General features: G+C 34.6%; 1 protein-coding gene across 1 annotated transcript; it reads left to right on the top strand.

Moving 5' to 3' along the window:
• Nucleotides 1–1,208: 1,208 nt before the first annotated feature.
• LOC120194116 (dof zinc finger protein DOF2.1-like) lies at nucleotides 1,209–2,564 on the top strand. The gene is made up of 2 exons (XM_039196510.1): nucleotides 1,209–1,356; nucleotides 1,669–2,564. Exons 1-2 carry the CDS (start codon nucleotides 1,330–1,332, stop codon nucleotides 2,389–2,391), a joined length of 750 nt encoding a protein of 249 aa, XP_039052441.1. The 5' UTR covers nucleotides 1,209–1,329; the 3' UTR covers nucleotides 2,392–2,564.
• The last annotated feature ends 14,697 nt before the right edge of the window (nucleotides 2,565–17,261 follow it).

The following is a 17,261-nucleotide window of genomic DNA, read 5'->3' as shown; positions in this document are numbered from 1 at the left end:
TATTTTAAAGCACGTTCTATTATATATATGATTTAAACAATTATTTTACAGTTTTAATATACGTGTAAATATGTTATCTATCCATCAAACATTTATTTAAATATTTCAAAAAAAATAGCAAAATTCATTAATATCATAGTAAAAAAATACATATTTCAAATATTAAAGAGATTAAAAACAAGCAAAATACAATAAAATTGAGACTTAAAGTAAAGAATAGTACTTGAACTATGCTATATTTTTTTGTTTTAGGTACCTAAGTTTTTTTATGTCAAATTAGGTACTCAAATAATTATATGTAACCACTTTAAGTACCTCAACTTTTTCTTGGTCAAAGTAAGCCCCTAAACTATACCTTTTTTGTTTTAAGCCCTTAAAATATTTTTTTGCTCAAAACAAGTACCTGATTTTGTATGACTTGTCAACATCTAATCGGTCAAAAAATAATATTCTAACTGAAAAATATTAAGACTTAAAATAATTAAATATAATAGTTTAAGTATCTAGTTTGACAAAAAATAATTTAATTACCAAAAGTAGAAAAAAGTGAACATAATCTAGATACTTATTTTTACTTTAACCCTAAAATTAAATAAGCAAGAATTGAATAATATGAACGCTCAATTACATGATGCATGATGCTCGAACCCATGACCTCTAGGTCTAACATCGATTTCTTTAACTATCAAGGTAATTTGGTTCGAGTAGTTTCCATTAATAAAAAAACACTATTGCTAAAATGTATACTTAGTAAAAGACATAAAGAGAATGAATTCATTGGAAAAAATGGAGGGACCATGAGTTAAAATAGGTAGTCTTGAGGGTAGTGGAGAGTAAAGAGTGAAGAGGCCTGAGTCAGATGGATCTCACAGCATAGTCGAATACACGCGAGAAATGGACCCACAAAAAAGGGCCCCCCAAAGGCCATGGACTACCTTAATCTTTAGCCAGAATTTTCTTTCATTGTTTGATATCTGAGTACCCCACCAACATAAAATATTAAAAAGAAATACGAAATTATATAATATATATTTATGGACGTTCAAGATTATCATATAGTCATCTCGTACGGGAAACTCGTCACGAGGATATAATAAAAAAGAAAAACTAATTTATTTATAATTTATTTACTCTCTCTCTCACACATCGGGAGGTGTAGCCGAGGGGCTAGCTTTCGCTTTATATGTGAAGGATACCTTTGCTTTGCTTGGAGTTGCTACCAAACACAAAACTCTTCTATCTTCTTCTTTCATACTAAGCTTATTTTAACCCCGTTTTTCTCTGCACTGCTACTACTGCGCTTGTTTAAACAACAACCGAGTTGGATGAATGGATCCTTCAACCAGACAACACCAGGTACTATGTATTCTGATTGCAACAAGTGTTTTTACTTATGTTTTTAACCATGAAATTCCTGCTTTTATTAAATATGGGAGCTTGATCTTCTTCTTCCATTTTTTTCTGGTCTTTTGTTGTCTGAATATATATTCTTAAAGATCGATCTTTAGTTACTTCTTCGTTTGTTTATGAAGATGAAATGAATGATATCAATTTTCCAATCAATCAAAACATTTCCAAGTATTATACTAAAAATCTGATTAAGAACATCAATTATTTGTTGTAATAATTTGGTTCAATATATTGAATTAATGTTTTTTTTAATTTCAGGAGATGTCTAACCCTTCATTGGAAAACATGTCGGTTAACTCAAAAGGACAACAAGAGAGGAAACCAAGGCCACAACAGGAACAAGCACTCAAGTGCCCAAGATGTGATTCCACCAACACCAAATTCTGCTATTACAACAACTACAGCCTTTCCCAGCCAAGGTATTTCTGCAAATCATGCAGGCGGTATTGGACCAAAGGAGGCACATTGAGAAACGTTCCAGTGGGCGGCGGGTGCAGGAAGAACAAAAGTTCATCATCATCAAAGAGAAGCCAAGATCAGCCATTAACCCCCAATACCAACCCACTCATCACTTCCCACCTCCCGCCTTTGAATTACGATACCAATGACCTAAGCCTCGCCTTTGCCAGGCTCCAAAAACAACCTACTTTTCCATTAGGGTTTGATGAAATCGGAAACCCTAGCATGAACAGCAATCCCGCCATTTTCGATGCACTCAGAAACAGCTTACTTGGAAACCAGAACAACCTCCAGAATTTTTACTACGGGTTCGGAAATGAAAACTTCGCCGGTGAGGTTGAAAACATGGGGTTTAACGGCCAACTTATGGTACCGTACAGTAACGATGAGTTGAGTACTGCAAGCACAGTTACAACCATGAAGCAAGAGCTTTCCATGGCTGACTTTGATTCGGGAAGAGGAAACTGGAACGGCGGCTTCAATTCATCTTGGCATGGAATGATTAATAGCCCTCTAATGTAGTTTAAGAAAAAAACAACTGGAGTTCTATGTTTGTTTGTTTTTTTTAATGTCTGAAAGCAGCATATTTTCAGTAGTTTTTTTGTTGTTGTGTACTTAGGAGGGAGATTTGATTCATCAGAATCATCAGTAATTCCCATGTTCCTTTTTCATTATTAGTGCTGCCATTTTCGTTCTATTATTGGTTGATAAGTTAATGATTTCCAAATTTGTTTGCTAACCAATAAGGGGAATTTCGCAGACCATGCTAGAGAAAAAAGAGTGAGTGAGATGTTTCATGGTTTGTCTGTCAGGTCTGAACTGTCTGAAAAATCATATGAAAGTTCGGTTAGTTTGCATGCAGTTCCTTCGGGTTTTGAATCAGTTGATGTTTCCTAGATATTCTGTCATCATGGCTCCTTATTACTCTCAATTTCTGGTGCAATCTAAGAATAAACAACAGATTATTCCGTTCACATTATCAGTAATTGATTAATTAATTAAATTTGGATTGTGATCTCTCCTAAGATTTCGGTAAGACTATGAAAAGCACTAATCCCAGACAATCTTACTTAAGATACGGTCGATCGCCCTGATGGTGCAATTGTCATAAAATTAGTCTCGGAATTGTACTAAAATAATATTTGTTTATGGTCTTCAATCATAGTGGGATTATGATTGTATTAGCTCACCATCATATTATATACGCATATGATTTCATTAAATAATTCGTTAAGTACAAATTTTAGGATTGTTTGTAATAATACTCAATAATATCTAGATGAGTGGTTAAAAGTTTTTAGTTGACATTTATTCATTTTTATAAAAAAAAGCGAAAATGTTAACCGATAACTTTTAATAATATACTCTAAAAATTATTAACTTTAATAATAATTATAATCTTAAATGCAGTGTTCATCACTAAGGTCACCAATCCATTTATTTCCAATCTTTTACATTTTTATTTCTTTTATATTTTTCATATTTCTAGTGTTTATTTTACAAATGTTAGCTTTTTTCTTCTTCTTTATTTAATAAAGTTATTTTAAGGTGAAATTTATATTTACCTCTTTAGTTATTGATTTTTTTATTTTTGAATCACTTAATTGATTATTTCAATCTAATAAACGCTTATAATCATTTAAATATTTTTTATGATAAATTATGTTAGTGTTGAACGTATTTATCCTTTATTGTTTATCTTGAAAAAAGTGTTTACTCGTTTCTTTATATCTTTTTAGTTAATTAATTGAATTTTTATCATTTTCCAATTGTTTATTTAGAAAAAAAGTGTTTACTTGTATCTTTATATCTTTTTAGTTAATTAATTGAATTTTTATCATTTTCTAATATAATATTTATTTTAGGGTATGAATGAATTAAATCTTAAAAATATTATTTAAATCAATCATTGATTCATATTTAAGATAGTAATTTTGAGATTATATTCTATACACAATTAATATATAATTTTATATACAGTCAATAACTCACCAACTGTCAACTATTAGATGAAGAAAATTAAAATTAAAAAAAGCTTAAAAATAAAAAATAAATATTTTATACAAATAAAGTTTAAAAATAATTATTACATGCTTAATTTGTATTTAAAAATTTAATATATCGATTGTTAATACTCCAATGAATAACCTCTATTAGGACATCTTAAAATGAGTACGGACACCGCACATCTTTTCAGTATCATTACTTTGAAACTGAGTCATAACAAATCTAGATTTCGGATTTAATTTATTATAATAATAAAATAAAAGGAAATTCTATAACGTTCGATAAGCAGTGACGAACACCACTAACGATGAACACCATTAATTTAATTTATAAAAATTTAAAATTCTAAAGCACTGAACGTATAATTATAAATTTAAAGATAAATTATTTAAAATAAAGGGTAAATTATACTAGTGACCACATAACTATTGTCCCAATTCATTTTATACAATATTTTTAATATTTTGTCAATCAGGTCACTCAACAATTTAAATGCATTCAATTAAGCCACTTGCCGTTAATATTTAACAGATAAGCTGATGTGGCAATTAAAATATTTGATATAATTACACATTTGGTCACTGTTACTTATATATTCTATCAATTTAGTCCTAATTTTAATAAATTAAATAAAATCAATCCTCAAATCTTTACACATATACATATGGTTGTTGGATCATAAACTTGATCCATTAAGGGAGCCTAAACCCAAACCCAAACTAAATTGATTTCATTACTTACATCATTTAAGTAATGATGTCATTGCTTACATCATTTAATTAATGATGTCATTGCTTACATCAATTTAGTTAGGTGAAAGTTAGGTATTTGTAGACTTTAATGGTTTAAATTATTTGTGTGCTGTAGGATTGTTCTTAAGTAGTATAAATATCTCTCCCCATTGTAGTTTAAGAATCAAGAAAAATTAAGAGCTTCTAAGTGGGTGAAGAAGCAAAGTTTTATAAGAGTGAGTTGTAGTTCTTGGTTTTGAGTGAGAATGCTCTTGTAATATTTCTTTGAGTTTCAATAAAAGTTGTTTGTGTAAGTGTTTTATTTCCAACAAAGTGGCATCAGAGCGAGTTGAAAAGATCGAAGGTCTCGACGAGAGGAATCCGAAGCCACCAAAATTTTCTCAATCTGAGTTCTGACGCACCGCCGGAAGACTGCTGCTAGAAAATCGAGTTGACTCATCGAGTTGAGCCGAGTCAGCCGAGTTGGAGCCCCTTGACGGAGTTATCCAAGTCCCTCCCAAGTTTTTTTGTCATTCTGGATTCATTCGTACAATCGGATTTTGCAAATTCTCATTATATTGAGAGACATGACAAATGGTATGGCACCATTCCAAGTTCCGACACTCAACAACAACAACTACAACAATTGGAGTATCAAAATGAAGGCACTTCTTGGATCATAAGATGTGTGGGATATCATAGAGAAATGCTATAACGAGCTTACGGATGATGATGCTTTTGCTACTCTTACACCAGATCAAAAAACAACTTTGAAGGATTCAAGAAAGAGAGACAAAAAGGCTCTCTACCTCATCTATCAAGCATTAGATGATGATGGTTTTGAAAAGATTTCAAGTGCAAGCTCTAGAAAGGAAGCTTGGGAGAAGCTGCAAACCTCTTACAAAGGATCCGAGCAAGTGAAGAAGGTTCGTCTCCAAACATTAAGAGGTGAATTTGAATCCTTACACATGAAAGCATATGAGTCTATTTCAGATTATTTCTCAAGAGTAGTAGTTGTTTCTAATCAATTAAAAAGAAATGGTGAAAAGTTAGAAAATGTGAGAATAATAGAGAAGATACTCCGTTCGTTGGATCCTAAATTTGAGCACATAGTCGTGACGATTGAAGAAACTAAGGACTTGAAAGAAATGACGATCGAGCAACTCCAAGGATCATTGCAAGCATACGAAGAGAAGCATAAGAAGAAGCATGAGTTTACTGAGCAACTCCTCAAGCTGCAACTCAAGGACATGCATGAAAGCCAACGCAATGATAGAAACCAACGTGGCCAAGGCAGAGGTAGATGCCATGAACGAGGTGGAAGTCGAGATCATGGACGAGGCTGGAATTACAACAACAACAATTCCAACAACAACTATGAGAAAGGAGAAAGCTCAACACGAGGCCGTGAAAGAATCAATCCGAACTCAAGGCATGACAAATCTCAAATTCGATGTTATAATTGTCAGAAGTTTGGGCATTATGCTTCAGAATGTAGAGCTCCCAACAACAAAATTGAGGAGAAGGCCAACTACATGGAGGAAAAGACAGATGGCAAATAAACTCTTCTTCTAGCACGAAAAGAAACTGATGGTGGCCAGGTAAATTCCTGGTAACTTGACAATGGTGCAAACAATCAGATGTGTGAAAGAAAAGACATGTTCGTGGAGCTAGACGAGTCAGTAAGCGGAAATGTTTCGTTTGAAGATGATTCCACAATAGCAGTGAAAGGGAGAGGTAACATTCTTATTCGTTTGCAAGATGTGAGACATTAATTTATTTCAAATGTCTACTATGTGCCCAATATGAAAAGTAACATCTTAAGTTTAGGGCAACTGGTAGAGAAAGGTTATGATATTCATATGAATAATTATAATCTTTCTATAAATTATGATAAGAATAACTTCATTGATAAAGTACTGATATCAAAGAATATAATGTTCTTGATCAACATACAAAATGATGTTGCAAAGTGCCTGAAAGCTTGCTACAAAGATGCATCATGGCTTTTCCATCTTCGATTTGGGCATCTCAATTTTAGAGGTCTAGAGCTGTTATCTAAGAAGGAAATGGTAAAGGGACTACCTCGCATCAACCATCCTGACCAGCTTTGTGAAGAGTGTCTAGTCGGGAAACAATTCAGGAAAAGCTTTCCAAAGGAGTCAGAGACAAGAGCCAAGAAGCCACTTGAGCTCATCCATACCGATGTGTGTGGACCGATCAAGCCAAGCTCTCTCGGTAACAGTAACTATTTTCTTCTCTTCATTGATGAATTTTCAAGAAAAACCTGGGTATATTTCTTGAAACAGAAGTCAGAAGTTTTTGAAGTCTTCAAGAAGTTCAAAGCATCAATGGAGAGATAAAGCGGTAGAAAGATCAAAGTCATAAGATCCGATCGAGGTGGAGAATTTACTTCCAGGGAATTTCAAGAGTTCTGTGAAGCAAATGGAATTCGTCGACCAATGACAGTTCCTAGATCCCCCCAGCAAAATGGTGTGGCAGAAAGAAAGAACAGAACAATCCTCGACATGGCACGAAGAATGCTCAAAAGCAATAAACTACCCAAGGAATTTTGGGCGGAAGCAATAGCGTGTGCAGTCTACTTGACAAACCAATCTCCAATAAGAAGTGTATGGGGAAAGACACCACAAGAAGCATGGAGTGGAAGAAAGCCTGACATTTCCCACTTGAGAACCTTTGGAAGTATAACCCATGTTCACGTACCAGACGAGAGAATAACGAAGCTTGATGATAAAAGCGAGAGTTTTATCTTCATCGACTATGATGCTAATTTGAAGGGCTACAAGTTGTACAATCCAAACAATAAGAAGTTTGTGATTAGTTGAGATGTGGTCTTCAATGAAGAAGGAGAATGGGATTTTAACTCTCATACATATGACTTCAATTGCTGCCCTCAATTTGAAGAAGATGAGCAGACAATGAGGGAACAACTAAATGAATCTCAACAAGAGCTTGCAACTCTACCCCCTTCACCAACATCAACCACTCAAGGAGACTCATCAGCTTCGTCATCGACAAGTGGGAGTCAAAGTGAAAGAGCTGTGCAATGCACAAGAAGCCTTAGAGATCTCTATGAAGTAACTGAACGACAAGATAATCTTACATTATTTTGTCTGTTTGCCGATTGTGAACCAGTGAGCTTTCAAGAAGCGGTACAAGAAAATAAATTGAGAGATGCGATGGATGAAGAAATCAAGGTCATCGAGAAGAATGACACATGGGAACTTACCTCACTTCCCAAGGGACATAAGGTGGTAGGTGTCAAATGGGTGTACAAAACAAAGTAAAACGCCAAATGAGAGATTGATAGGCACAAGGTGAGGCTAGTTGCTAAAGGCTATAGTCAAAAGGCAAGAATTGACTATGATAAGGTATTTGCTCCAGTTGCTTGATTGGAGACTATCAGACTAATCATTTCTTTGACAGCTCAAAACAAGTGAAAGATACAACAGATGTATGTAAAGTCTGCCTTCCTAAATAGAGTTCTTGAAGAGAAAGTTTATATTCAGCAACCATCAGGCTATGAAGTCAAAGGGTACGAAGACAAGGTGTTAAAGTTGAATAAGGCTCTTTACGGGCTAAAACAAGCACCAAGGGAATGAAATAGTTAAATCGACAAGTACTTCCAAGAGAATGGCTTCATCAAATGTCCCTACGAGCATGCTCTATATATCAAGATCAAAGATGAAAATATTTTGATCGTGTGCCTCTATGTGTACGATTTGATCTTCACCGGAAGCAACCCAAGCATGTTTAATGAATTCAAGGATGTGATGATGAAAGAATTCGAGATGACAGGGGCTCATAGCGTACTACCTTGGCATTGAAGTTAAGCAACAAAATGATAGAATTTTTATTTCACAGGAAAGCTATGCAAATGAGATACTGAAGTAGTTCAAGATGGAGAACTGTAAGCCAATAAGCACACCGGCAAAATACGGGATCAAGATAACCAAACATGAAGAAGGCGAAAGTGTAGACATTCTTTAAAAGTTTGATAGGAAGTCTATGCTATCTAACTTGCACGAGACCCGATATTCTTCACGTAGTTGGATTGGTTAGTCGCTACATGGAATCTCCAACAACTACCCATTTTAAAGCCGCAAAGAGAATTCTTCGCTATGTGAAAGGTACAATTGACTTTGGCTTGTTCTATTCAGTTTCTAATGATTACAAGCTTGTTGGATATAGCGACAGTGATTGGGGTGGAGACATATATAATCGAAGGAGCACTACTGGATTCGTATTTTTTCATGGGAGATACTGCTTTCACATGGATGTCAAAGAAACAACCGATTGTCACATTGTCCACTTGTGAAGCGGAATATGTTGCTACTACCTCATGCGTTTGTTATGCAATTTGGCTTAGAAATCTATTGAATGAGATAGCTTTGATACAAGAAGATCCTACCAAGGTTTGTGTCGACAACAAGTCAGTCATTGCCTTAGCAAAGAATCCAGTATTCCATGATCGAAGCAAGCACATCGATATTCGCTACCACTATATAAGGGAGCGTGTTGCAAGAAAGGATGTGGAAGTTGAATACGTGAAGTCACAAGATCAAGTTGCCGATATTTTTACCAAGCCACTGACAAGCGAAGACTTCATAAGATTAAGGAACCTACTAGGGGTCACGAGATCAAGTTTAAGGGGGGTGTTGGATCATAAACTTGATCCATTATGGGAGCCTAAACCCAAACCCAAACTAAATTAATTCCATTGCTTATATCATTTAGTAAAGATGTCATTGCTTACATCATTTAATTAATGATGTCATTGCTTACATCAATTTAGTTAGATGAGAGTTAGGTATTTGTAGACTTTAATGGTTTAAATTATTTGTGTGGTGTAGGATTATTCTTAAGTAGTATAAATACCCCTCCCCAATGTAGTTTAAGAATCAAGAAAAATTAAGAGCTTCTAAGTGAGTGAAGAAGCAAAGTCTTATAAGAGTGAGTTGTAGTTCTTGGTTTTGAGTGAGAATGCTCTTGTAATATTTCTTTAAGTTTCAATAAAAGTTGTTTGTGTAAGTGTTTTATTTCCAACAATGGTTGCATTCTCTAAACCACAGAAACTATCCAGATTACAGGCCTGCAGCAGAGATACAATTGAGGGTAAGAAGAGTCTTAAGGTTGATGACGGTGCAGACACCGTTGAAGACCAAAATAACACGGTGGAGAAAACCGGAGACACTGTTGAGATTCAAAGCGTGAAAGAGTAGAATATTACGATACACAGTCTCTATGAAAAACTAACTATTTTACATAATTTTATCAAGTTATAGTTGGATGGTCTTTCAGTTTCATTTGGAACACTTGTGTTTTGATTTTTGGTGCTAATTACCAGGCTGATAGTGTTTGGAAGGAAAATGGCATAGATTCATTTGGTTTCGATGCCACATTCATTGGCTTGCAGTCAACCAAAGAGCATACTTGGTTTCGGAGGCACTCATCGGGTTTGTATTGTTCGCACTTATGTTCATCGAAAGTAACTTTTTAACTAAGTTCAAGCATATGGCATTTACAGGAATGGAAAAGCCCTTTTTTCCCCATCACTCGCCACCTTACTTGGGCACTAATGGAGTATGAGAAATAGATGACTTTATAAATATAGAATATGTCGTAAATTTTAAAATCTTTTAAAATTAAAGATTTGAGGAAGATTTGAGGGTTAAATGTATTAAAATTAAGATCAAATGGATAGAATATATAAGTAACAGTGACCAAATTTGTAATTTTTACCAAATATTTTATCTTCCATATAAGCCTCTCCGTTAAATATTAACGGTAAGTGACTTAATTGAATACATTTAAATAGTTGAGTGAATTGATTAACAAAATTTCAAAAATATTAGTCAAAATAAAAAGGGACAATTGTTAGGTAATCACTGTTATAGTTTATCATTTATTTTAAATAATTTATCTTTAAATTTTTAACTAATTTATAATTATACTTTCAGTCTTTTGGAATTTAGATTTTTATAAATTAAATTAATAGTGCTCGTTATTAGTGGTGTTCATCACTACTCGCCGAGAGAAGAAGAATCATCCAAAATAAAATAAGTAACTTAATTTGTTATCGTGCACTTTGATTAAAATATGAGTTCATGTTTGTTGCTTGTTAAATGTCCATTTAAAGCTGCACTTTATATGTTATGCTTTCGTTCTTCAACAAGAGATGGTGAAAGGCTAATTAATGTTTTATTTTATTGTGGAAGGAACCACACCTACTCCAGCTTGAAGCTTCTTTTTTATATATAAGCACCAGCAAATTGATGTCACTTTCACACCACGAAGTACAAGGTTGGGCTCAATTTAAATTCTTCATGCCCAAGGTTTCAGGTTTAAAGCAATAATAATTGTCGTCTAATCGGTTAGATTTTAAGGTTTATTTAAATAATTATTTTATTTGTTTTGGGATCCCTTTTTTAAATTATCTCAATTTCAAACTCTCAGTGCAGCCATGGTTGTTATCATTACTGTCGCCGCTGCATAACAGCAACCCACCCATCGCCGTCATTCGCCAAACCCAAAACCGATCGTGTTATGACAGTATCTAAAGCATCTAGAATTGAAAGGGCGACGATTGGGGATGAACAAGAGGGGATAGGGTTAGGGCTAATGGAATTGGGAATTTGAGGGAATAGGGAGATAATGTGAAAAGGAATTAAGACCCTATACTCACCGGGTCAACATTGAGTCCAAAAGAGAAGACCCTGGCCAGCCAGCAGTGAGCAAGATGGAGCATAGTTAACGATGGAGTAGTGAAGCCCAGCTAAGCAAGCACAGGTAGCCCAGTTACAGCAAAGAGACCTGCCGGGGAAGAAGACAAAATTAGATATCCCGTTAGACAGTACAATGTAAATGAATAAATATTTCAAGCTCTAATCTTAAAATTGGTTAGAGAAATAAAATAACAAATTTAACCCATGAGTAAAAAGATAGGGTGAAAATAAAATAAAAATTAGGGTTTGTTTAGTTTTGGAAAATATAAATTGTTTTTGTTTTTATTTTTTAAAAAATAAAAAACATCGAAGAAAATGTATATGATTGTAAAACTAAAAAAATAATTTTTGGAAAATGAAAACAAAAATAAATGAAAATATGAAAACATAAACAAATTGTTTTCAGTATTTTATTAACATTATTTTGAAAAATAGAAAAATAAATGATATAAATTTTTAACTTAACTTACACGAACTAAAGTCTTTCTAACCACAATTTTCTGACACAATGATATTTGAAAGTTGAAACCCTCAAACTTTTATAGCTTTTTTTTTATAAAAAAAATTAAATTTATATTTTTTTGTAGTTAATGTATTGAATATCTTAATAATTGTTTATATTTCTCATTTTAAATTTGAAATAACTTTTATTTTCTAAAAAGAATAAATAAGTCTGTAAACTTTTCAAAAAATCAATTAGACCCTCAAATTTAGTTAACAAAAATAAATTAAATCCATCTATCACATCATCGTCCATGTAATACCCCAAAATATGCCTAGTGATCAAAGTTTAGTGGTCAAAGTATAAACTTTGTAAAAGTTTAGGGACCAAAAATGTAATTTTAAAAGTTGTATAATTTGGCCCATTAATGCATAGTTTATTTCAAAATTGTCGTTTTCGTGGGTCAGGGACCAAAAATATAATTTTAAAAGTTGTATAATTTGGCCCATAAATGCATAGTTTATTTCAAAATTGTTATTTTTGTGGGAATCAAAATTTTGATTGGGATAAACTGATCGAACCAAAATTTCTCGAAATTTTGAAGGATGATAGAAAAGGGTTAGAAATATTATTTCCAAACTTTAGAACAGTGAAATTTAACATGGATTCGTGGAATTAACGTCGATTTTTCATGTTAAACCGAAATTAGGAAATTTAGTTACTAAATTGTAATTTTCAAAAATTACATGGGCAATGATGGAAAGTCAACTTTTTTTGGCTTATCTTTGACTTTGGAATATTAAATCATAATATATTATAATGGCAAGTTGAAATTATCATGTTTCATTAAGAGCAAAATGATAATTTCACATTAATTGAATTTTAAATACAATTATATTAGAATCAAGCCAAGTGTATTATGATAATTATGGTAGAAAAATCAAGAAATTTTCATATCTTCTTCATCCTCAAGTCGTGACCTCCATAGCTTGGTAAAGGGGATTTTTAATTTGATTTTCAAGCTTCCATGGTTGATTTTTGGATTAAGCTATTAGATAGAGAATTAACCTACTTGCAATTCTATATCAATAGGTATAAATAGTTCATGGAAAACATTGTTGGATATATGAACTGCAAAACTACACCGTTAGCACTGACTGAAAATATAAACAGTAATTAAGAAGAACAGATTCGTAAACCGTGTCGTGGTAAGAACCACTGCCTTAGAAACGAATTCGCCTCGATGTGTGTAATCGCTGCAGTAGGCGGACCGTCCCCCGAGGTTAACACGGTCGCTCCGAATTCCGTACACCCGAAACCGGAGTGGACTGCTGGTGGTATTGCACTTCTGATCGGAAAGCACTCAGAGAGAACTCACAGAGAGAACTTTAGAAAACACTTTGGTAAGTGAATTGTGAATGTTTTGGAGTGAGTTGAGAAGCTGAATATAGCTCTCTATTTATAGGCTAGAAATAGGGTTAAAGTCGTCCATAAAATTTCAGGATTAAACCTCTTATTTGTAACAGCTGAAACGACTAGATGAACCTGACTCAGAAATAGTCCAGGTTCATTGTATCATTATTCAGCTGTTATAACTCCCGAAATTATATCATGTAACCCCTGGAATTAAATCAAATAACTCCTGTAACTCATGATATTAACAGCTTGTCTCCTCTGTACAAAGCTGTAAATCAGTCCAGGTACATCTTAACGTTTCTGATTTAATTTAGGAATAAACTGTTTAATTTCTGATAAAAAATAATTCAGCTGTTATTATTTGAAATTCAAACAGTCCTCAGCAGCCTATAAATATCAGTTGATATCTTTCACATTTTCCATTTGTTTCTTTCAAAGAGAAATTCCTCAAGAATTTTCTCTAAAAAGATAGTATCCGCGCGGACGTGTCGAAGACACGTATTACCACGACCACGACCACGACCACGACCTCGACCTCGACCTCGACCTCGACCACGACCACGACCACGAGCCGAGCCGAGCCGAGCCGTGCCGTGCCGTGCCGAGCCGAGACGAGACGGACGGACGGCGGCGGCGGTGCGCGAGAGCCCCCCTTGTTCTCTATCACTCAACAAGGAAGTGGAATGTCAAGCCTTAAATACCATTCCCAATAGTGTTTCCAACACTATGTGGGATTGAGCATTACCAACATTCCCCCACTAATGCGAAAGAAATCTTCTGAAACTCGAAAACAAGCTTTCCAGAAGAGTAATAGCGAGATTAGTTGCTTAAGCACTAGTGAACATATCTGGAACTAGTACATAGTGATGATGAGCAATCCTTCTCTTAGATAAGTGAAACTAGTCTGGAACTTTCTAAGATCAGGGTAAACTCATAACACACAACTAACCCCTTCATCCACCTGAGTCCTCGATGTGTAAGATATATATACAAAAGTATATATTTGGCCATCTTACCTCAGGATTCTAGTAAGTGTGCTAGAAAAATAGCCCAACATTTTTCATAGAAGGCGGCTAACCCTTCTCACTTACATAGGTTATTTCATCAAGTTTATCTCAACATAAACCACCCTTTAAAAAGGAATATGAAATAATTAAGAGCTTTTATAATAGCTCACCTCACAAAGGGTATGGTGACTTTTTTCAAGTTCATTATAAATGAACCACCCAAACTCTGGGCTAAGAAGTCATTAAGAATAAATATTCAACCTCATTTATCGGTAAATTCAATAAGTCCTTCTCACTAGAACCATCCAAATACTTGGATTTGAATTTATTAAGAGTTTAACAAACTCAACCTTTCTGTCGGTAAGTTCATCATTTCCTACCCACTCACTCTGGGTTATGAACTTATTAAGAATAGATATTCAGCCAAAATCGGTAAATTCATCAAGTCTTTCTCACTAAGACCACCCAAAGCCTGGGCTATGAATTTATTAAGAGCAATTAAGCTCATCCTGGGCATGCACATTATTCATCATAGGGATAGGCAGTAGGAATGTGCACTATGAGTCTTTCCATGGTTTCGTTTGACCACATGGAACTTAGATAACTAAGTTGGGTATCCACCATGAATTCCTCAACCAATGGGCTTTAGACCCATCCCCCTCGACGAATCTAGGACCAGCTTCCGACTTAACCCTTTGGTAAGTGGATCTGCTAGGTTCCTTTCCGACTTCACATACTCTAAAGAGAGCACTCCATTCTTTATCAAGTGTCTAACTGATTCATGTCTTATGCGAATGTGTCTTTTCTTACCATTGTAAGCTTGGTTCTTAGCCACACATATCGCAGCTTGTGAATCACACAACAATGAAACTGGAGGAGTCGGTCTTCCCCACAACGGAATATCTGCTAACAAGCTTCTGAGCCACTCGGCTTCTTGCCCAGCTAGGTCAAGAGCTATAAACTCTGACTCCATGGTAGAACGAGCAATACAAGTCTGCTTTGATGATTTCCACGAGATCGCTGCTCCACCCAAAGTAAAAACATACCCGCTCGTAGAGCTTACCTCATCATTATCAGAAACCCAGTTGGCATCACAATATCCTTCCAATACCGCAGGAAAGCCAACAAACTCAAGTTTCCAATTCACAGTACCCTTAAGATACTTCAGTAAGCGTTTAAGCGCAATCCAGTGCTCACCACTCGGATTATGAGTATATCTACTTAGTCTACTCACAGCATAAGCAATATCAGGCCGAGTATAGTTCATTAAGAACATTAAACTTCCGATTAATTTAGCATATTCAGTTTGGGAAACACTACTTCCTTTATTCTTAACTAGATGTATGCTAGGGTCATAAGGAGTTCGAACAGGGACGACATCAAAACTGTCAAATTTCTTTAGCACTTTCTCTATATAATGTGCTTGACATAAAGAAAATCCCTTCTCAGTTTTGGTAATTTTGACTCCTAAGATTACATCTACTTCTCCCAAATCTGTCATTTCAAACTTAGTGGACAAGAAATTTTTAACTTTGTTAATGGACTCAATGTTAGAACTGAAAATCAACATGTCGTCAACATAAAGACTTATGATAACACATTCAGTTTCAAACATCTTTGAATACACACAAGCATCCGAACCATTCACAACAAAACCAAAACTAAGAATAGTTTTATGAAATTTCTCATACCACTGTTTAGGAGCCTGCTTAAGTCCATAGAGTGACTTTTTGAGTCTACAAACTTTGCCTTCCATACCAGGTGCCTCAAAACCTAGTGGCTGCTCCATGTAAATCTCCTCATCTAGATCCCCATTCAAGAAAGCAGTCTTAACATCCATTTGATGTACCTGCAACTTATGAATAGAGGCTAGTGCAAATAATGCACGAATCGTTGAGATTTTTGTAACGGGAGAGTATGTATCAAAGTAGTCTAAACCAAACCTTTGAGTGAACCCTTTGACGACTAACCTTGCCTTGTATCGCTGAATCGAACCATCTGGCCTTAGTTTCTTCCGGAAGACCCATTTGTTGGAGATTGGTTTGAATCCCTTAGGCAAGTCAACTAATTCCCAAGTATGATTAGACATTATCGATTCTAGTTCATCATTAACAGCGCTTTTCCAAAAACTAGCATCGATAGATCTTATAGCTTCTTCAAAAGTTTTAGGATCCTCATCTAATAGAAAAATTTGAGCTTAGGATCTGAAATGAAGTCTAAATCATTTATCTCAGAAATAAAGGAAGTAATAAAATCTGGTCCAAAAGAGGTTTCAACTCTTTGCCTTTTACTTCTTCTAGGCTCAAAATCATTTTGTTCAGAAGACCTAGCAGGTTTACTAGAAGAAGTTGATGGAATATATTCTATTTGTTTCAATATTTATTCTCGGTTCCTTTAAAGGAAAAGTATTTTCAAAGAAAACAGCATCTCTTGATTCACAAATAGAATAATCTTGTAAAAGCATGAATCTGTATGCAGCACTATTCGTAGCATACCCTATAAACACTGCATCAACGGTTTTAGGTCCGATGGTGAACTTCTTAAAGTCTGGCAAGCCCACTTTAGCCAGACACCCCCACACTTTCAGGTATTGTAAATTAGGAGCGTATCCTTTCCACAATTCATATGGGGTAGAATCTAATTTCTTATGAGGAACTCGGTTCAAGATATGAGTTGCCGATAGAATGGCCTCCCCCCACATGTTATCAGATAACCCAGAACTTATTAGTAAAGAATTCATCATCTCTTTTAAAGTTATATTTTTCCTTTCGGCTATACCATTCTGTTGAGGAAAATAGGGGGCTGATGTTTCATGAATTATGCCATTCTTTTCACAATATCTTTTAAGAAATTAGATCCATATTCACCACCTCTATCAGATCTAACTCGTTTGATTCTCCTATCTAACTGATTTTCAACTTCTGCCTTATAAATAAGAAAGAAGTTTTCAGCTTCATCTTTAGTTCTTAGGAGATAAACTTTTGTATATCTGAATAATCATCTACAAAAGTTATGTAGTAGTGTTTTCCTCCTTTACTTTCAG

The sequence above is a fragment of the Hibiscus syriacus genome, unplaced genomic scaffold, assembly GCF_006381635.1.
Source record: "Hibiscus syriacus cultivar Baekdansim isolate YM2019G1 unplaced genomic scaffold, ASM638163v2 tig00116997_pilon, whole genome shotgun sequence".
Taxonomy (NCBI): Eukaryota; Viridiplantae; Streptophyta; class Magnoliopsida; order Malvales; family Malvaceae; genus Hibiscus; species Hibiscus syriacus.
Note: the sequence above shows the minus strand (reverse complement) of the source record. Positions and strands in the feature narration are given on the sequence as shown.

Bases quoted from the DNA above. Each gene is read 5' to 3' on its own strand.
- LOC120194116 (XM_039196510.1), top strand. From the start codon at position 1,330: ATGGATCCTTCAACCAGACAACACCAG. The intron at 1,357-1,668 runs GTACTATGTATT...TTTTAATTTCAG, and splicing joins CTTCAACCAGACAACACCAG to GAGATGTCTAACCCTTCATT.